The 22,602-nt window shown below is 36.4% G+C and overlaps 1 protein-coding gene across 1 annotated transcript in view; it reads right to left on the minus strand.

Annotated features, from left to right (window-relative positions):
- Window positions 1-8,047: 8,047 nt before the first annotated feature.
- DCDC2 (doublecortin domain containing 2) overlaps window positions 8,048-22,602 on the minus strand; it is a gene marked incomplete at both ends in the record, with an annotated part of 41,467 nt that continues 26,912 nt past the window's right edge. Inside the window, 6 exons of the mRNA XM_083357382.1 lie at window positions 8,048-8,152; window positions 9,003-9,299; window positions 11,377-11,477; window positions 17,856-18,006; window positions 18,350-18,404; window positions 19,843-19,989. Of these exons, the coding sequence (XP_083213508.1) occupies window positions 8,048-8,152; window positions 9,003-9,299; window positions 11,377-11,477; window positions 17,856-18,006; window positions 18,350-18,404; window positions 19,843-19,989 (856 nt within the window). The remainder of the gene's footprint in view (window positions 8,153-9,002; window positions 9,300-11,376; window positions 11,478-17,855; window positions 18,007-18,349; window positions 18,405-19,842; window positions 19,990-22,602) is intronic.

Below are 22,602 nucleotides of genomic sequence, written 5' to 3' on the forward strand. Positions count from 1 at the left end.
CAATCAGCTTTTGACCTTCTTCAATGTCCATAGCTGTGGGAGCAAGCATAAACCACTTTTATAGATACTTAAGGCACAAAGTTGCCTTTTGGTCACTAGGACTAAATTATTAAGTCTTTTTTAGAAACAAAATAACCTATTTTAACTTGTTTCAGTAGCATAGTTTCAGAAGCAAAGTGTTTTCTCATATTATTACTTTCCTCCCTAACATGAAAATGTTTCACCCTTAATTAGATTACACAGAAATAAAAAATAGTAATGTTAGAATTTTACCCCATAATAGCATTTATCTTGATTCTTTCTATCAAAGGACCAATACAATATTTTGCACTAAAGTCCTTTCCTAGAGAGCTTTGCAAGTCAACGTACATCCGATCTCATCATTATGACTGCAGATGCAGAAATAATAAAAAAAGGAACAACTTGAGGGGAAAGCATGAGTATTGTTGACCCACACAATAAGAGGCAAATAACCTTGAGCAGAACAAGATGGCAAGAAAGAAAATGCTACTACCTCTTAAGGGCAACCTGGCTGAATCACAATCCATATTACCATATAATATAAATTCCCCTTGTTGCACCGTAGCATTCAACCAATCCTATCAGTTCTCTACCAAACAACTCCAACCGTTGTTTCTGGATTTTGAAATCCCACAAACACAGAGAGCAGAAGACAAATAGCTCGTGCAATTTATGCTGAGCTCTAATTTATAGTAGCATAGCTTGATTAGCAATCACTGCTTTTTACTTCATGTTAATGAATGCACTCTCAGTTTAGGCCATTTCTTTCATTTCTTGATGACCAGCCTCTTCTCCTTGTTGTTGTTGTGTTTTTTTCAAAAAAAAAATTATTCCCATAGCATGAGCTGAAGGATGGGAACATCTCTGCTCTCTTCTTCAGGTATGTGGCAATAGAAAAGTTTCCATTATGATTTTGTGCAGTAGCTCCAAATTGGTTTTGATAGCATCACAAACATTATTTGGTAGCCTGATGCATTTCATCTTTACAGTATTTTGTAAAAAAAAAAAAGGGTGGGGAACATAAAAATTTGATTGCCATTTTCTTAATTATCATAACTTATTTTTTGTAATAGCGTCTGTATATATATGGGTAGTCCTTGTTTAGTGACTGCCTTGTTTAGAGACTCTTCACAGTTACTATGGTATGAGAAAATAACTTTATGATCAGTCCTCACATTTTTTACCTTTACAAGCAAAGGGAAGCTGAAATAAGATCATAAACATAATTGCAGCTTCACTTAGCGACTGCTTTCCTTAATGACTGAGTTCCTGGTCCCAATGATGATCACTAAATAAGGGCTATCTGTGGCAATATTAAACAGCATCATAAGTCAAAGCCAAAAAATATATCCCTGTTTATAAATTAAAAGCTGAACTAAACAAAATCGATAATATCGCATTGTTTTATTGTTCCATTTGTCTGATCCATTCATAAAGGCATTTGTTATTTAACAAATTTGCTATCCCGTTTCTGAAAGGCATTGGATATATTTGCATTGAGAGAATTAGTGCATTGAGAGAAACGCATAAAAATACGAATAGGCAAATAGATTAAAACATCATTTAAACCAGATGCAGTAAATACTAGATTCAAATGTATGGCCAAAATAAAAGAAAGAAGTTGGGCCCAAAATGTCATAAGCGAGCCATAGAAAAAACTGACCTCAGCAATTGGCAGATGGTGAAGAAGGACTTCAACTGTCTGACAAGCTGCTTTTAGGAAAATTCATTCTTAGACAACAGAAATAGGACAGAGTTTGCCAACAGATTTAGCTGCCTGAGGTTGTATTTCCCTCAAGTCAAAGAACGTAGTAATCAAGGCCAGCTAATTCATTGCAGCCTCTGAATCCCTTGTCCAAGGGATGTTTATCTATCCTGATATAATACTAATGATACAATTTTAATTTATTAATAATTTGTTCTCCTTCATGACACACTAACTATGATAGGACCAGTCCAGTATGATAGAACTATGATAGAACCAGTATCCAGTATGGATACAATTGATAGAATTACTAGGAAGGTAGTTCAACCCTGTGACTTCTTAGTCCCCTTTAGTCCATCTTTTACAGTGGTCTTCTTCCCAGCTTGACTTACATGAATTATCAACACCCTACTGAGAAGAAAGAGCCTGAGGTAATGTCTCATAGTGAGATAAAATAGAGACGGAGACAGAAAGGCTACCTTAGCTCTTCTTGTCTACATATGCATGACTTACATATCACAGGGAGACAGATGTGAATGTGGATAGCGACCCCATTAGCCAGAGGGTCTCTTAACATCCACACTCTAGTTGATGGGAAATGGAAGGGACAAAAGCAGGCCTTCCTGTCACTTGGGTTAACAATCTGAAAACAGTCACCCAATGTCACATAATATTAGCTGACTCCAGGCAGGAGTTAGCATGGGCAGACCGCATGCAGTATGTTGTCTATCTCTGTACATTGTTCAAAAGTTAAAAAGTCACATTAATTAACAGGTAAATGTAACAGGATCCAATCTGGTTCGGTCACAGGAACCAACAGCTTTGTCTTCCGAGCTTTCGGACTTGTGCTAGAGACACACTCTGCTAGAGAGACGTTCCCTGAGGATGGGCTCCATCACAAGTCCGAAAGCTCAGAAGACAAAGCTTCTGGTCCTGGTGACCGACCCAGATTGGATCCTGCATCATTATCCTGGGACGCATATATTCGCCTTCTTTCATGAGGTAAATGTAAGTAACACAATCAGTGTTACTATTAGCCACAGTAAGTTAAGACATTTCAGACAGCTTATGCTGGGTGATGAAGAACAGAATTCTAATAAAGGAGTATATTTGTTGCTCAGGTTTGAAATGAGGGGTCCTTGGTGTTCTCTGAGCTTGGTAGTTTTCTTGCAGACTTTTCATTACCCAAACTAGGTAACATCATCACTTCAAGAATAAAGCTGTGAGGGGCTGCTGTGCATCACTCATACATGAGGGTTTGCGGGGGGGGAGTTGCCCTCCTGTGCACTGAAGATGTTGTACTATTATCAGAGCTGATGTATCATTCAGTTACCAATTTGAATTGGAAACAGAATAATATCTTGGACTGGTTAGGGTTTATTTAGCAATAAAATAAAATGCAATCAATGACCATCAGGTTAAAAGAGGGAATTAAAAGACAATACAGGTAGACAATACATTTTTGTTGTCAAGTGAGACATTTGTTAAGCGAGTTTTGGGCCATTTTAGACCTTTCTTGCCACAGTTGTTAAGTGAATCATTGCATTTTGATAAGATAGTAACCCAGTTGTTAAGTAAATCTGGCTTTCCCACTGACTTTGCTTGTCAGAAGGTTGCAAAAGGGGATCACATGACTTTGGGACCCTGCAATGGTCATAACTATGAACCAGTTGCCAAGCGTCTGAACTTTGGTAACATGATGATTATGGGTAATAAAAAATATGTCACTTTTTTCAGTGCCGTTGTAACTTTGGACGGACACTGAACAAACTATTATAAGTCTAGGGCTACCTGTAAAGTACAATGAAACTACAATACAGGTAAAGACTAAAACAGAAGAAAAGCCTAAAAAAGAGAAACAGGATATATAAGAACTTAACCAGTTTTTGTAAGTGAGTTTTGATACTGCCAGAGGTTGGTATACAACCTCTACCTGTGAATGAGATAGGAGTTTTATGAATGAGGGATGTTACGAAGGTAGAATGAATGGTGTTATAGAAGACACGAAAAAGGGCAAGGTTTTCAGGTTTATGTAAAATCACAAGCTCAGAGTATCTCTACAAGGATTTTCTGGCATCTATTCTATAGGGAATATGTGGAAATGGACGAGGCAAGATGTTCTGTGATGTGAAACAGATGTAAGACGGAATAAATCCTTAACAGGAGCAAGTGGGTCAGGTGTAGCACTTGCCTGTAAGAATTGCCCATAATCTTTAAATCCATCTGCCATGCTGTACCATAAACATACTGGAGAATTTCTGTATTGGGTTTTCTCTAAACTTAAAGACAACAGAAGCTGGGAGGACAGGGACCACAGAAACACAGAAAAACAAGTTGTTCAAAAGAGTTGTCTTCTGTTATGAAGCAGAGTTGTTAAAATTAAGGGGGTCAGTGAACAGTTAGTAAACTTTTAAGAACTATGACAGGTGACAAATGAGTAGTCTTTCCTCGAGGAGAACCATTCCTGATATCACACAAACCAGAGCATTTAAGTCAGAACATGGGATCTGAAAGCAGTACACAAAAGCTTGTGAGTGGACAATCTCTAGGCATTTAAAGGTACTATAGATGCAGACTTGTAAACTGTAAAGCATCTCCAAACTAGGTTTGGCTTTAAACAGTATCCTTGTTGCCCATAGAGTGAGGAAAAAGCCAGCCGAATATTGCCTTGGTGCTGTTATTAGCTTCGTCAGAGACAACTTTGTTTCCACCAGGCTCCAGAGGCTTGGAATGCAACACCAAGATAATGAAAGGCAGGAACGTGTTGTTATCAGTGTGCCATCAATCTTTTCAGCATCTAAGTCCCCTTGAGAATATCTTGATTTTGGGGTTTTAGGGTAGTTAATTGTGAGCTTTTTCTCCTTACAAAAGTCCACCAAGACCCAGACTTCTAAGGGTAACCTGAGGAAGTGAAAAGATGGCGGCATTGTCTGCATAAAGCAGCAGAGCACGATGTCCATCTTTGAATTGGCAGGTGGAGGTGGGGGAGGAGATGAAATTCTCTTTTAGTTAGGGCTGCTATTATAGAGTTTAGACACTGCAGTTTTTGAAGGGGGAGCCAAGGTCCAGCTCTGTTTCACCCTTCACTTATTGGGATAGCTGCAATGAAGGGCTAGTATTACAATTTTAATCTGCATTCAGAAACTTCAAATGATGCAGATTGCAGTGACCTGTACACTTAGGGCCCAGTTTCCTTACTGTGAGGTAAAACGATTGCTTTGGTAACTGCATAAGATAACAGTTTGTTTCTAAATATAGTTCAATGTACTGTTTATATAAAGGCCCAAATGTCTCAGGCATCTGGGTATCTATGAAACTACCTTCTGTCTTCCCAGCCCTACTGAAACATATGGCAGAAGGGAACCCAAAGACAGGAACTCCAGGTGGAGCTCTCCTTCTGGGGAATAGCTTGCCTTTTAGAAAACTATCGAAAAACATGATTGTTCCAGAAGACCTTTGGGACTGACAGGAATAATTAATGGCAGATATCTTGATTTATAATTATTATATTATTAATGTAATTTTGATATTATTATATCTATTGTTGCGTTGGCTTGTTGCTGTTATTCTTTGTGAACCACCAATTTTAATACTGAGACGGTTTAAAGGCTTTATAAATAAATACAGGTACAGACTCCGGTACCTGTAGATGGTTATTATTCCACGAAAAAGTAGTATTTAATAAGCTAATCTAGTGAAAGGTAAGGGACGCGGTGGCTCAGTGGGTTAGGACGCTGAGCTTGTCGATCAGAAAGTCGGCAGTTTGGCGGGTCGAATCCCAAGTGCCGTGTAACAGAGTGAGTGCCTGTTACTCATCCCAGCTTCTGCCAACCTAGCAGTTCGAAAGCACATTAAAAAATGCAAGTAGAAAAATAGGGACCACTACGGTGGGAAGGTAACAGCGTTCCGTGCACCTCTGGCGTCTAGTCATGCCGGCCACATGACCACGGAGATGTCCTCGGAAAAGCGCTGGCTCTTCGGCTTTGAAATGGAGATGAGCACCAGCCCCTAGAGTCGGAAACGACTAGCACGCATGTGCAGGGGAACCTTTACCTTTACTTTTACAGTGAAAGGTTCACCTTGTTTCTTGTAGCAAATATTTTTCCTTTATTATTTAACTAATTATACCATTTTGCAGGACAAAAATGATTACGGTTACTAAATCTTTCTTTTCAATTAATCATCACATTTGAAATTCCTCTGGAAAAGGAAACTACCAGACATACTAGAAAAAGGCATCAACTAGAATCTGGGCATATAATTTTATTTTTAATGTTTTCATTAAACATGTTTGACAAATCTTACAATATAGTATTTATTTATATAAATATATATATGCTTCCAAAAGTATATTTTCTTTAAAATATATTTTTAAAAATATTGATGTTTTAATAAGTTGCATCCATTTAACCCTCCTATGTACAAACAACCAAAGCAGTTTTAAAATCAGTACCGAAATAAATCCAGAATCTGACAGGAGAAGAATTATTTTCAAAGGTCAATTAACCATGTTTGAAACATCAGTATATAATGAATAAATGTGTTCGGTGGCCACAAAACAATATCTATTACTTCTATCGCTGAAAACAGAGGGTTGAGGATCTACAGACAGCACTTCTTCAGTGTCACATCAGTTTAGAGATACATTAATTTCTAGGAACACTCATTGAACTGGAAGGGACACATTTTGAATTGAGTTACATTCCTTCTGACTAAAATGGCATTAGCTAACTATGCTGTGTGCACAGTTAGCTAATGCCATTGGCTAACTATAGCATAAATATGGATACTGTTATTAGAATAGGCAAGATAGGAAAATGACAAAAAATCAAACTAGTTGTCTGTAGGTCAGTCTCAGGACTACATGTTAAAGCATGTTCAGATATTCATATATAACAATAACAACAAAGTATTAGCAACCCAAGATATTTTAAGCCGGGTCCAACTATTTATAAAGAACAAGCTAAACATATCAACTTAAAATAAAGATTCAACCTATATAATTAAAATGCCTTGAACAAGGGCTATTAGGGAAATTTAGAAGTAGTAGGTTACAAATCTCACATAAAACAAACATATGACCCTAGTGAGCATTAATTCCCATGACAGTTTAATACTAACCCTCTTTCCGGAGTCTGTGAATCCAGCATAAATGGAGCTATATACAAACCATCAATATTTTTTTCAGTATTTGAAAATGTCAGTTTTTCAGGAAACGAACTTTAAGTCAAAGGGAACATGATTTGCAAGTTGGAGTTAATTTTTAAAATAATGGGTTTTTTTAAAAAAAATTACCAAGCCATAATATTGTGATTGGTTATGTGTCCTGGATTTAAAAAAGTGGACATAAATGGTAAGTTTATATAGGAACTTGCCGTGATTATTCAGATTGTTCCTTGTGGGAATGATTGGAGGAATCTTTTGACTTGGAGGAATCTTAAACTTAAACTAGCATAACCTGCACAGAAAAAAATAATGTTGGATGAACTTATGAATCTGTTTACTTGCAAAAAAAAAAACAGTTTGGATCCAACCATCAAAATTCACTGTAATGCAACTGCATATAGGGTATGTCAAATAATGTGCATGGAGTGGGATTTCTATAGTTAATTGACCTAATAAACATTCTCTGTCTTGTGACCACATTCTGTCAATTCAGCAATTCATTCCAGGCATGAGGGTTCCAATCAATATACGATATATCCTATATAGGCAGTGGTTTCCCATTCCTTTCAGTGGGGAGAGAAGATCCACATGTAAATATAAAATGAGTCTAATAGGAAAAGCCCTTAAATGTAGCAGAGTTCGGTTAAGGTTATGGATCAAGTCTAATGTAGTCTTCACTACTGAAATTTCCTACCCACGTTCACCTTATCACAAAGAGTCATACCTCTAATAGTATTGTAAATTATTTAAATACACTGCAGCTTATATAAATAGAGATTAAATCACCTTTAAAATGTTTAGTCTTTTTAAAAAACACAAAAATATGATTTACCTCACTCACCTGTTTTTTTAATCACTTTCTTGTGAACTTACCTAGGGCTAATGTTTCAATATTTCATCTTCCATAATGACCCTATTCATTAATATATTACCTTAAATTTTGTATCCCATGTCAGCATTTACAATTTAAGCTTCCTTTTAATTAACATCCCTTTAACGATGTATGTCTGAATACTATTTTCTTGTCAAGCCTTAGTGGGTAAAAAGTTCCATCATATTATTATATTATAAATTAATCACATGCAGAAGATGATGCCCTGTGTTTCAAACATAAAATTCTTCATTTTCTGAGAACATACATCTTCTAAAATATCCCTATGCTACTGCTGCATAGTCATTGGTTTGTTCATTTTTCTCACTTTCTTGTGGACTGGTGATGGTGACTCTTGGAGCTGGGACTTTTTCATAATTGGAATCAACCTAGAAGAGAGAAAAAAACACATTTGAATTTAACATATTTGTATCATAAAGCAATATTCATAATGATAAAAAGCTCTGAATTCTGCAAGTTGGAAGTCATCACTGAGTATGCCAATTGCTTTTGCTTATCAAAGTTCTAACCCTTCTCTACATGTATGGATTAGCTTAATTAGATCACAGCAAACACAGTGTCTAGTGATAAAGCAACTAATCCACGATATATATATGGATGATCAGAAAAATAATTTTTCTTGCTAGCAAAAATAACAGTAAAAATGAATAGGTTTGCATTCTTAGTTATCTTGCAGAAATAAAAGGAAACGGGACAACTGAGGATTAAGTTAATTATAGGATTAGGGGGGAAAAAACTTCATCCTTCCTTAACAACCTATTTAACATAACTTCCTACAGATTATTCTGGGAAAAACCATCATGGTGACTAAGCAGCATCTGCTTTTGACTGGTATCAGACATTCTGAAAGATGAAGTACATGATGCTTCACAAATATCAATACTTTTGTGGATGCATGTTTCCATGGTTTCGCATAAAGCAAACACACTCAGTTTAGCAAATGCATTAAGTGCATTATTTGAAAGATAGTGTTATCCATTCTAGTGTAAAACTTTGATCAGAATGCATAGAGGTGTTTTGCAGATAATATCCAACATTCTTTTGCTACTGGATTCAGTATCCCCTATGAAAATACCAGTAGAATCATCCACAATGAGAATGTTTTCCCTAAAACTGCAACACCAAGGATAATGTAGATTGATTGCAGACTAACCTATTGCTATAGCAGACCAATGGAAGCATGTTCACACAGGTACATAAAAGACAAAGACATGTTACCTGGATCTGATCATCAATACCTTCTTTTGTTTCTTCTGGATGACTACTGGGATCCATTTCCTCACCATTTTCTTCATTTGTGTTACCATGCATGTGGTCATTAGACTCTTGTCCTGTTTGGTCAAGGTTCTGCCCTTGTAATTCATCTTCGTAATGGTCATTCTGTTTCTCTTTGCCTTCCTCCATTCCATTAATAGCCTCCCCATTTTCTCCATTCATTGTTGCATATTCTCTTTGGTTTAATGCTTTATGTTCTAGTGCTTCATTTTCCTCCTCATCCACAGTTTCTGCTGGTCGCTGATGAATACAGGAAAAAAATTTTAATTGAAATAATCTAGAGAGAATCATCAGAAAATAAAAAGTAAAAACATTACAGTATGCACATTGCAGGATATAGTATTAAATTGCCAAAATTGAATCTGAATTTCCAACATCAAGAAAAAAAATTCAGTCAAAAATGTCAACAAATAGTGGAATATAAAGAAAAGGGAAGCGAGAGGGTTTTTTTAAAAGAAGATTAAAGCAATCAAGGAAAACTAGCACAAAAATACTCAACAGTAATCACAGAAGTATAAAAAAAATCTTAAGAAATGTCAGAAGGACCTTACCAACAGGGTATTAAATAACATAAATATTTGCAGAGAAAGAATATATTCATAAATCAATTCCATTAGAACTGTGAAATGTCAGACAATAGGTCAAATCAATTATCAAGTAAAAGAAAACACCCACTGAATTGTTTAAAGTGGCAAAGGGCCAGTTAAAGTGTTAGAAATTCTATATCAACAAATATGAAACAAGGCTCTGAAGCCTGGAGAAATGGAAAACCTAAGCATGTAAGAAAAAAAAGCAAATTATTGAATCGGCACTAATTCCTCATGTCACAGACATTTGCTTAAATATTTACAAAAAGAATCTACCAAATTTACAAAATGAAATACCAAACAAACAGTGAAGTTTCAGACCAAAGGTGGATAATGAAGAGAACAAAATAAAAAGATGTTATCTTTGTTTTGTCAGCTACACTAGTTTTCTGATTGTGTAGATCAGAGGGTATCAAACTGCTGGCCCGCAGGCTAGATGCGTCAAGCCGGCAATGGGAAAAAAGTCACAATACATCGCAACACGCCACGTGACGTTGCAAGTTTGACACCCCTGGTGTAGTTCATGTTAGAATACAGAATATACAATCCATCTGCTAGAACACCTATTTTTTGAAGAACTTTTACAAAGAACAATATAATATGTACAGTATAAAATGAATTTGGGAATACTGAGTAGTTCAGAATAGGGAAGGGAAATAGTGAACTAGACATATCTGTTTAAAATATATAACAAACATATTATAGATATAGCAAAATTGGAAGATATGTCAGTTGAATCAAAACAGGAAGCAGGGACATATTTTGAGATATGCAGATGACATTTCATTTTCAGCCAAAAGTAAATATATAGGAAAAGTCATAAACAAACAGAAGAAGACAAAATGTATATGTTTAGCAGGAGATTGATTGGGGTAACATATCCACCCCAACAACATGACTCTGATCCTTAGCAAATATGACCATCTTTCAAAACAATAGTGGGCATTATTGCTATCTTATGTCCAGTTGCCCACCGATGCCATAATAAATTGGTATCTGCTTGTCTATCTTTGAAAGTTTACACTGCTAACTAAACATCCTGACTTTTTCAGTAGTGGCTAATTCGTTCTTATATTGAAAAGATATGTAGAGTGCCTTATTACTGATTTAAGAGGGAAAGCTCAGTTTTCAATTCTGCAAACTTGCTGTACCTTAAAAAAAACCACCAAGTAATCAAATTTAAACTGTCCAAAGCTACCCAGAAGAAGGCCTAAGTTACCTTCGGAGGCTGATAAATTGTAGGAGAAGAGCAGGCAGAGCTGGAGGACAGAGTTAAGCACGTCATCAACTTAAATAAATCTTCTATGCTGCAACTTAACATTAATTTAAGTGTAAAGGATCACGAAAATCCATTAAGTTGGAGCCAGATAAGGGTCAACAGAATTCAAAGGTGGGGGGTGGGGGGCTAGGCATGGACCACTTGTGGGAATGTAATAACTCTAAGCTGATGTTGCACTTAACTTTGCCCCTCAGCTCTGCTTGCTCTTCTGCTACATAAATCTGCCAAAAGGGAAAAAAAATCAGATTTCTTCTAATGCTGCATCAAAAAGTGATTCTTTTAAAAGCTATATTTTCTCTTCTGCAATCCCTGCATTAGGGAAGACTAGTTTCATTATCTTTTTCCCAGAACTTCCTAGAATGTCACATCAGTAAACATCCAAAGCATGCAATACCAATGTGAAAGTGCAAACATTTAAACCACTGCCTTTTATCCAAACTTTTGAGATTACCTGGTCAACTGGGACCTCAGTTTGAGTGTCTTCATCTTCCTGGATTTCTGCTGCCCCTCGCATTTCAGATCGCTTTTTTCCAGCTTTGTAAATACTATCATCTGGAGTGGAAGGAAGCAGAGTCAGTTTTGTGATACTGTGTAGGGAAATGATAGCACTGCATCTAAATGATATCTCATTGGTTATCTTTTTTGCATTATAACCATTATTATTAACCATCATTACTAATGAAAAGGTAACTTGAAGCTGTTTCTTCTTCAAAATTATTTTTCCAAACATATACAGTATAACATTCATGAAAATAACACACAGATAAGTATTAACAGTTTTATCAATATAAAGACTTACATGTGGAGAAACTCCGTATCTGTGTCACTTACACACATTAAAAATGCCCCTTGAGGTTTTCCTTAGGTTTGCTTTATTTATTCAATCAATACAGCCTCAGGAAGGCAAAGTGGATAGAATAACATCACTGATGACACAAGCGTTCATTTAGAGGAACTCAAAGGAGCACTTACTGTAAGGTCATCCTAGTGAAAAGATGTCCATTCAGAATGATTAAATGAATGAACAACTGGTACCGCACTATAACCATCCGAATACAATAACTGCCAGCAAATCTACAGTTGAACTACTTGAAAACAATGTTTGGATTTACTAGAAGTAAAAATGGCATTTCATTATGTAATTTATTAATTAAATTATCAATACCACCTGTTCTCTAAAAAATGGAAAAGCTAGAAAAATATTTTAGTATTGATAAGCTTGAGTGAGAAGAACAGAATAACTGATCTAATATACATTTAGAAAGTAGAAGCAAAGATAAATATATTTTGAGCTCCTTAAAAGCTGATAAAATCCATCCCTTGCTTTTGAAACTGAACACGGACACAGGAGAGGCTTTTTTCAGTAGTTGTGTATAAATAGTTCTCTACTTATGATCATTCAAAGTTACAACAACCACAGAAGGGGTGCTACACAACCGTTAAAGTACTCCAACTGTCATAAATGGTCACATCAGCCCCCATGCAGTCACATAACTGAAAATCAGGGGGGGGATCAGCTTTATGACCAGTCACTGCTCTGCAGTTACATGACTGTGGTTCATGGTTTTGGTCAGTTTCTGGCAAAAAAATGGTCATTCAAATGAATGGGTTCAATTAACAACTGTTGTGTTTAATGACCACCAAAAAAAAAGCCAGAATATTACTTTCACTCACATGGTGCCTCAACTTATGACCATAATGAGTTACAATGGGATTGTAACAAATCCAGTCCCAATTACGGTTGTAAGTTGAGGACTACTTGTACAGATTCTAGCACAAAGTGACTGCACAGCTCTCTTTAGAGAAATATTTGGCTACCGGGTGAAAAATTCTGTTAGGCCTCTGCACTACCAAGCTGAAGACATTTCTTTGGTGTTGCTGATGTGTTTTATTTAAGTGGCATGCTATGATATCTCTGCTTATTTATTTGTTTTATTTTATTGTATCATATGTTGATAATTTTTACTTTGCTCCAAAGTATACTTTTAAACCATTATTTCTCAAACTGTGCGTCAAGATAATAGATGGGTGATCACCCGAAAGAGCTTTTTTCACATGTTCTTTCTGAGCATGATGACCTATCAGCTTCAAGAACCCGTATGGAACTTAAATACCATTTATGTTTTTTAACATATGCCATTTTTCAAAGGAATAACACATGGAGGGCACAAAGTTTCTGTGTAAAGCTCTGAACATTGACCTGAAGCTCAATCTACAGAGGAAATTACAACAAAGGGGAACAAGCCGAAGTGAGATTACAGCAAGGAGGAAATTGAAAGAATGGACAGAGAATGTTAGAAGCAGACAGCATGAGGCTGGAAAACAAAGAAAACAGGCTACAACTGGCATCTTACTGTGGCTGCACTGGGAGAAAAGAGTGCAAAAAGCAAGTTACTGTCTAGCAGTTTTTTTCAAGCCACCACATTTAATGTCATTTTTCTCCTGTCACATTTTTCATTTATTGCTAGTGGCAGTTTTATCTTCATGATTTTTAAAGACCAATCACTGTTTAGCTGAATGTATAGATTAAAATCTAATTAATAAAAGTATATTTCTTGATCAATTCTTACCCCAATTAAATCATTACTTTTATTCACAAGGTGGTGTTGCACAAATTCATTCTGTCATTTAGGGGGTCACAGTATTGCAAGATTGAAAAACTTTGATGAAAATAAGTATAGCTAAACATAAACTAAATATAAAGCAATTAAGCAATACATGCCATCTATCAGCAATTCATACAGCTCATATAAGATGCTTCCAATGCAAAGTACACCTTAATGGATACTATCATTCCCAAAATTCCCAGCCTGGCTATGGAAGATTGAAACTAAAGTTTTAAATCTGCATGCTATGTTCATCTATCTTATGAGTGACATTGATGGATATTAAATTTGAAATACGAAGACCAATGAACCGAATCATTACACGTCACACACCCCAAGTTATAATTGCCACTACTTTTTATAATATTAATAAATCTGAGCTGTTAATAGGCATTGAGTCTGCTTAGAAAGACATTTGGAAATGAAGTATCTGTCTACAGCAATGTTTCTCAACCTTGGCAATTTGAAGATATGTAGACTTAGGCTCCCAGAATTCCCCAACTAGCCATACAGTCCGCATGTTTGCAAGTTGCCACAGCTGAGAAATACTGGTCTACACTAATTGATCATTCCCAATAATTTCTTTGTTTAGAGGTAACTGTTTCTGCTTGCAGAGCCAAAATAGTTCTACACAGAAGGCAAACCCATGACGTTTGGGTTCCTAACAAGCAATTTGTGAAAAAATGTTTAGAAAAGGAAATATGCAAACAGTGTCCTTTCAGAGATGCCAACTGCGTTTTGAGCATAATGGTTATTCCCTCATCTCCCAGAGCTCTCGACCCCCCAATAGGGGGTTGCAACTGTTTGCATCACTTAGAGGTAATCTCAAGTCTTCTCCTTGTCTGGTGAGGAATTATTGAGCAGCCAGTCTACTAGCAGGCTCTTCATTCCACCACAATAATCAGTCTACCATTTCTTCCCCAGAAGTCTGATAATTTCTGAAAACACCGTGAATTCTTCTGTCTACTGAAAAATATTTCTTCTTTTATGACACTCAGTTCCTGCATTCAGTTTGAAAGAAACTGATGTATTGTGATAATAGGAAATATTAAATAACACATTAATTAGAGTTTCAAAGAATTAATAAGAAATCAATATACTTTAATTACAACCAGAAAATTAATGTTCCTTGCATAAGCTTATTTCTTAAGCAGGGCTAACAATAAAAAACATATTGCACACAAATGATGTAGATACAACCATTTAATGAATTTCAAATTTGAAGTTCAGCATTAGGGAGAAAATAATCTTGGTAATAATAGCTTGCTTCCCCTGAATATTTTATGTAAATCAATGACATTTACAAAGTAAATGTAAGTAAGCAGGAGAATTAATGTAACTTCAAAAGAAAAAAATCAGTGTAATTTACCACATGCTATCTTATTTTTTTGAAAAAGAACATATTTTTCATTAGCTCTAATAGATATATAAAAGGAATAGAGCAAAGATTCTATCCTACTCTCTAGGATAGAATACAAAGACACAAAGAGAGGTAGAGAAATTGTCATTGCACTATTTTTTTAAAAAAAATATCCCATAGAAATTATAAATTTATCACGAAAATGGGGCAGTTTTCTATAGGAAAAGCAGCTCAAGCCAAGTTTTCTTGGGGTACAAAACTTCTTGCAGAAGAAGATGACACTTATTTTACAAAACGTATGTGAGATGAAAATGGAAGGTATAACACATCCCAGTGCTAATAGTAATAACAGAAAAATATGAGAATACTATTAGAACTTACGTCCTTGCTTAACGATAGTATTTGGGATAGACAACTCTATCACTGAGCAACACTGTCATAAAGTATGATGTCATATGACTGCGCCATCAGACAGCAGTTGCAGCACTCCCAGTTGCTGTCACTATGTGACTCCTTCACGGCTGCAGTATCCCGCAGTCATGTGATTGCTGTTTGCAACATCTTTCCAGCTTCCCCACTGACTTTGCTTGTTGAAAGCTGGCAGCAAATATCACAAATAACATTCCATGTTATTGTGGAATGCTGCAATGTAGTGAATGCAAGCTCATTGCCAAGCACCCAAACTGCAATCATGGGACTGTGGAGATGCTGCAACCGCCATAACTACAAGGATCCACTGTTCAGCACCATCGTAACTTCAAACATTTGCTGAACAAGTGGTCCTTCAACAAGGACTACCAGTCCTGCCACTTCTTCAATCAGGATCTTGTTTGCAATGATGCCACTTTACCCTTGCTTGACAAGTGGTAAAAGTACCCGTGGAAAGAACAAAGTAATGACATCACAGAATCTAGCATGCATACGTGGCACAAAGCAAATTTAATACCCCTTCATGAAAAGCTCTATGAGGGTGGGTAGGATTATAACCACACTTCACCACAAACAGCCAGAACAAGATAGAAAGGAAACTTTGTCAATGTAATACTTTTATTAATCTATTAATTTATGACATGTAGAGTCTAGCTTTCTGCCAACAGGCCAAACCTAATACACTAAGGGTAATTTTATAACACCATCATTGAAACACCCACAAAAATGTAAAAACATTTCTCTTGTGACATTCTTAGTAGTCAGACGATCAAAATGGAGGTAAATTCTCATGCTAAAGAATCTATTTAGAAATATCCGAAATGAGCACCAAGTGGGAGGGACCCATATCTGCTAACAAGTACAAGAACAGAGCCGTAGCTGAAAGAGTCACAACTTTTATTGAAAAATATTAATGACACACAATGCATTCATTCATGGAGGGCCCATGAAAAGATAGCCAAGTAACAGATGCAGATATTTCCATCATATGTTTTTTTCTGACCATAACTGCACCTGTTACATTTCCATTTGTGAAAGGCCCAAGAATCTCAGGACAAAGATAGCAACTTCAGAAAGGAACAGCTGCTAATCCTTTTTTTTCTTTTTTCTTTTTTTTTGCAATCTGTGCAAGTCCTTGTGGGAAATACTTAAGCTTCTGGGAGTGTTGGGTGGCTGCCGTCATCTGTGGAAAGGCAAGAGAAATAGTGCTACATAATGCATAGTACTTATAACGGAATTGCAAATGTGTGATTATTGAGCAAGTGACTGAAAAGGTATACTTATCTGAGTAATTTTTTTTATTTCATCTCTCACAATCAAATTTCCCCACCCTTCCCAGGGATATAGACCTAGGCCATGTAATAATAAATGTAATAAAGTAATACTCACCCATCCATGGGGAATTGAACAAAACTTGATTTGTGGTTTATAATTTGTTCTGCAGCCATGTGCCATGTGCCTTGGCTTTGCCTCTATAAGAAATAATGAGTTAGCAATGTTTGGCTCCATATCTATTTTTCAATAAGAAAAGAAACTGGGTTGCCCACCGACGACCCCATACAGAGCTCTGAGCTTTTGTTAGAACAAGGTCTCTCAGACTGAGACAGCATACCACATAGTATACACGTATTCTGAAGGAGCAGATAAAAGCACACTGTATTCTTGCATTTTGCTTTGTTCTACAAATCTCAGAGATGGTTTTGGGGCCGTAATTTAGAAGACCCAATTTAAAGCCAGAATTCCCCGGACAATGCTCCCTTGCTTACCTTTTTTTTTTCCTCGTTTCCCTGATTGTAGGAAAGAATGGAAGTTCCTTGTGTTTGATTCTGAAGTCTACAGGTAGAATACCTACAATAGTTCTGAAAAAATATATTCTCAATCCAGTCTTTCTAGTTTGTTATTGACCTTAGTTGTTTACTTTAAGCCACGTATCACAAAGTTCTCATCACCAAGTTGTGTACATTCACATTATGGGGAAAATAGAGCTTAAATGATGCAAACCCCTGTCATTAAATGTTGATATACAAACTCGGTTTTCTTACTTCATTTATATAATCCAATATAATTGACTAAATTATGATTGATTAATAAGATGGTCAAAACTCTTTCCACTGTAGTAATGTAATTGAGTAGCATGACTCACAACTAATAAGTAGCAGTCTTGCTAATATCGATGAGTCTTCCTTTATTTACATTTCTTATCTCATTAACTGAATGGATTTGAATAAATAAAGTATACAAATTCAGAAATAGCAAATTGGGATATTGTGTGACAGCTACATTTACATACTTACTTATTTAATTATATTTGTAATGTGCCTGGCAACAAGGTGCGGGAAGAAAAACAAGGTGACTGTGAGTTTTAATCCTCCCTTAGGAGTAGAAACCAGTTGCGTGATTTGGGACCAGTTACTCTCTCTTAACCCTATTCATTTTACTCAGTTGTTCTTGAAGTAAGAAAAAGGAGCCTTTACTGAACAAAATAAAGACCATATATAAAACACATAAATGGTACCCTAATTTTTATGTACTTACCACTAACAGGAAAAATGTAAGATTTGGTTATAATTTTTGCATCTGCTTTTGATTTTGTAGGTTTTTTAGACTCCTGATTGTGTCCAACCTTTTCCTTTCTCTTTGGAGGTTGTGGAGAAGACAATGTGTCCCCTGTGTCGGTAGATTTTGACTAACATAATAGAGGGGGAAACAGATAATTTATTTGCAGAAACCTGAAAAGGTGTTATTAAATATAAACTTATAAAATGTATGCGTATAAAGGTCCTTAATATAAACATTCCTAAACTGCAATATTAACACCATTGTACTTTAGCTTTACTATGAAAAAGGCAACTTATTAACAGCTACAGAAATTCCAAGCAAACAAAAGGTCATGCCTAAGCCCTGTCTATGTGCTTCCTTGCCATGTTTCGCAATATATCTGTGAGTGAATCTATAAAGGAAATATAATTTTTATCTGATCGGATTAAACACAGTAAACCAGGTAACCCGTTATTATAGTTGATACTTACACTCCCCTTTGATTTTCCAGATCCACCAATAGGTGGCAGCGAGGATGCCTTTGAGCTACAAAAACAAATAAATGTTTATTTATTTGCACACTAAAACAGCCCAACTAATTGCTAAAATGTGGATGTTTGGACCTCCTAAGCCTGGAACAGTCCCATCTTTGCTCCTGAATGTGATTGCACTTCCTTCCTCAGGACTGGTACTCAACTGCCATGACTGACAAGTCCTTTGACAAATCCATAGACCCTCAGAACTGATCATTTCATGACTGAACTATGAACTGAACTGAACACGGCCTGCCCGTATGAGATGCTCTTTGAGCTACATTGTTTGCCAGTAAGCTTCCATGTATAATAACCCTCATAGAAAAGGACCTGTTTATCCGTGGACTGCTTGTCTCTTATAGTTTCTATTTATCACACACAATCTGACAGATTCAGCTTACTTTGGGTGAAATTGAGCAAACAACTTCACTTGGAAGCAGGAGTTTTCTGTCATTGTGCTTGTCCTCTGGAACACCATTCCCCCTGAGATTTATTCATCTCTCTCTACCAAGTCCTATTTAAATGAGCCCTTAAAATCTGGCTCTGTTCCCAGACTCTGGGTTAAACTGGGTAATAGACCACTTGTATGAAGTTCTGTTTTTTTCTAAATTATTGTTGTTTTCTGGACTTTTGAAGTTTTTGTGATGTTTTATGTATTGCTACTATAGATTTTATAAGCCATCTAGAGTTGTAATGTGTTGGGGCAACACTTATTTTCATAAATAAAAAATCTTATTAAATATTACAACATTTAATCATTTCACTAATTATAGTTAACTATGCACTGGTAGTATGAGAAACAAACTTTAGAGCCTGCCTGCTTCTCTCTGTGTCTCTCTCTCTGTGTGTTTCTCTCTCTCTCTCTCTCTCTCTCTCTCTCTCTCTCTCTCTCTCTCTCTCTCTCTCTCTCTCTCTCTCTCTCTCTCTCTCTCTCTCTCTCTCTTGTTTGTGTGTGTCTGTATGTAGGGAGGGGAAGAGGGAGAGGGAGAGAGAGAACCTGGTAAAATGCTGTTAGCCTGAGTCAACCTCTTCAAAATGGCTGGAAACAGCATTCACACGTAATTATTCATCCTGTGTAATCTTACATAATCTGCAAAGGAATATTACAAGCTTTTTTGTTTTATACTATGGCTTTAAAGGTTCAGCCTAAAATATGTAGTTGTATGTAATCTCAAACATTGCCAGGTATAAATGCTTCCTTACTACAAATATGACATGAATTAGGCAATCAAGTGAACAAACATTATCAGCCACTATACCCAGCTGCTCCTTCATATATCCATGGAAATCTAGAATCAGCAGAATCTGAGTTATGACCACTCTGGTGATATCTCTTTGTTGTTAAGGACTCAGAATTATTAACACTATGGTAATTAACCATGTTAATATCAAGTACCAATACCAGAATTTTTGTTCACCAATAAAGCGAGGGCAAAAACACATTTACATACCCATAAGATCTCTTCACCGTGGACTTGCTGAACAATAGTTCATTATATGGCAATTTTTTAAACTTATCTCTGCCAACTGCTACATAACACTGTCCATTTTCCAAATCCAGCCCGCTTTCCACAGGTTTTCCACCTAAAGTGTAAAGCCTGTAAAACAGACATACCTAATAGTACCATAATAACCTTTTTAGTAAATGTGTTATCTAACAGTTGAATTGTACTACCAACCAAGAAACACCTAATAAATCTCATAACAGATTATGAACTTTATTTCAGAAAACAAATGTTGAGTCTCATCACAGGAAAAAATATGTTATACATAAATAAATTTGTATAAGAAAAGTTCTCATGAATGTGCTGTACTTTGTAGAAAACTGGCCTTATACGTATATCTCCAAAGCCATGTTTACAAAGCTATGATCATCAGCAGTACTCATTAAAGTTGTCTACTATTGCTCCATAGCAAAAATGAAAAGTAAATTTGTATTCTGCATATAGCCAGTATGAAAGGTTTGCTTGCCTCACAAAGCCAACAACAATGTCAAGAATAAACAACTTAGAATAATGTAGTAACATAAAACAATCTAAAATCAAGCAAATATCACAAAATTACTACAACAGAACAGTAGCCAGGAACATTAAAAACACAAAATCATCTGTTATCGCTGTGAGTAATTAATATATATTTTTAAAGAAAAAACTAAAGAATAAAAATATTTTTTCACAATTTCTTAAATCATGTCAATGTAATGACTGAGCAAATAAACTGGGGGGGGGGATTGGAAATAGAGGAACTGCCACCAACAAAATCCTAGCCCGTGTTGACACTAGGAGGACTTCTTCCCAGGATGCCATTTGCAAGAAACTATAACAGCAGAAGAAGCTTCTTGAATGAGAAGCGAAACATCTTCAAAGAAAAACAAGGAGGTCCAGCTGTCTCTTGAAACAGCACATTTGGGGCAACCATGACCTGGATGTTTAAAAATCTCCATAGACATTTAGCTCTGATGCTCAGAATGTGATGCTCAAGTAGCAGCATACAGAGGAAGATGTTCTATCACGTTGAAGTGGTCTAATCATATAGAGATTTAAATGTAGTAAGAAAAATACTGAATTTAACTTGGGAAGAAACAGGAAAAAGGAAACCTATGCACTTTAATCAAAACAAATAATACATGCTCCTCTGGTTTGCAAATCTTTTTCAAGGCCATTTCTGCAGATAAAAATGGGCACTCCTGACTACCATGCTGAACAAAACATTCAAGGTAAGAATGGGGCCAAGAAGCTTCCTTGAACTGCAGATCTGACCTTCACCCTCTTGTGTGACAGGAAAAGTCCCTTCAGATTGGTTGAGACCTCTCCCAACCCCAAACCTCATACTACTCTAAATTCAGTTTCAATCTATTATCAGAGCCATTATCATAATTCATCCAGTTTGCAAAGGGTAGGAGGGGAGAGGGAGATGGGGATGAGGGGAAAACTCTTCACATAACTGTGGTAGTTACTCCCACCTGTCCTAGTGTTAATTAAATGGCTCTCTATGTTTAAGAGGCAAGAGAATTTACCTGTGCTTCAGACTTAATTGTTGTCTTCTCTCTCTTCTGGATATAGGTTAAATAAAAGCAAGTTTCTACTTTCATGTATTTCTTGATAAATGTTTTACTATAAATACATGAAATATATTCAGCATTTGATTATGTCAGGAACATATCGTCTAAGAAAGATTCCTGCTGAATTCATATCTCCAACATGAGGGCACTAGAGAGGATAGCCTGGCCACTGCAATTTTTAGGAGCACAACTGCATACATGTTACTCCTATCATGCTCTAGCGGGCCAGAAGCATCATGCTGAAACCGCGCCCACCCCATTGCCGGCCATGGAAAAAAAGTCACAATACGCTGTGACACATCACATGACGTTGCAAGTTTGACACCCCTGCTCTGGCAGGTCATCCATCAGAGTGACCAATGCCATATCTGTGCTATGATGCAGACCAAAGCTAGATGTTAATAATCTGTACAATGGAGAAGTATTTAAAACTATTCCTAGCCGTCTCTCAACTACATTGGTCAGGATAACACATTTGAAACTGGCTTGAAGTTACTAATAAGCACTGTTTTTTTATCAAGTTGAAGCACCAGAAAATATGGCTTTTTACTGTACATAAAATACTAGTACACAGGCAGCCTTGATTTTAACACTTTACTATTAATTAAATTGAGAGCAATTTTGGTGCTGTGGTAAAGACATCAGGCTAGAAAACTGGGAGAGTGCAACTTCAAGTCCCACCTTAGGCATGAAGCCAAGTGAGTGGCCTCGGGCCACTCATTCTTTCTCAGCCCTAGAAAGCAGATAATGGAAAACCACTTCTGAAATCTTACCAGGAAAACTGCAGGGATTTGTCACCAGGAGTCAACACTGACTTGAAGGCACCCCCACCACACACACACAGACACACAGAAACACTCAACCTAAATTATAGCTAAAAAAAATACAGATTTAATAGAATGCCTTATATACCAAGGCATCTATAGCTTGAGAAATAGTTTCATATCTGCACCGCTAACAATAACCACTAGATGGGATATTAGGCCAGCTTATTTACCAAATTATTCAAAATGTTGATAGGGTAGTTCAAAATATACACTGAGCTATAAAGATACAAATCAAACCCTTAAAATTTTCTGTGGATGCAAGTAGTATTTAAGGATCAAGCACAGTTTCAGGGTAAGTACACAGAATGGAGTTCCTCCATGGA

This window comes from Vipera ursinii, assembly GCF_947247035.1.
Source record: "Vipera ursinii genome assembly, chromosome: 3".
NCBI classification, from domain to species: Eukaryota; Metazoa; Chordata; class Lepidosauria; order Squamata; family Viperidae; genus Vipera; species Vipera ursinii.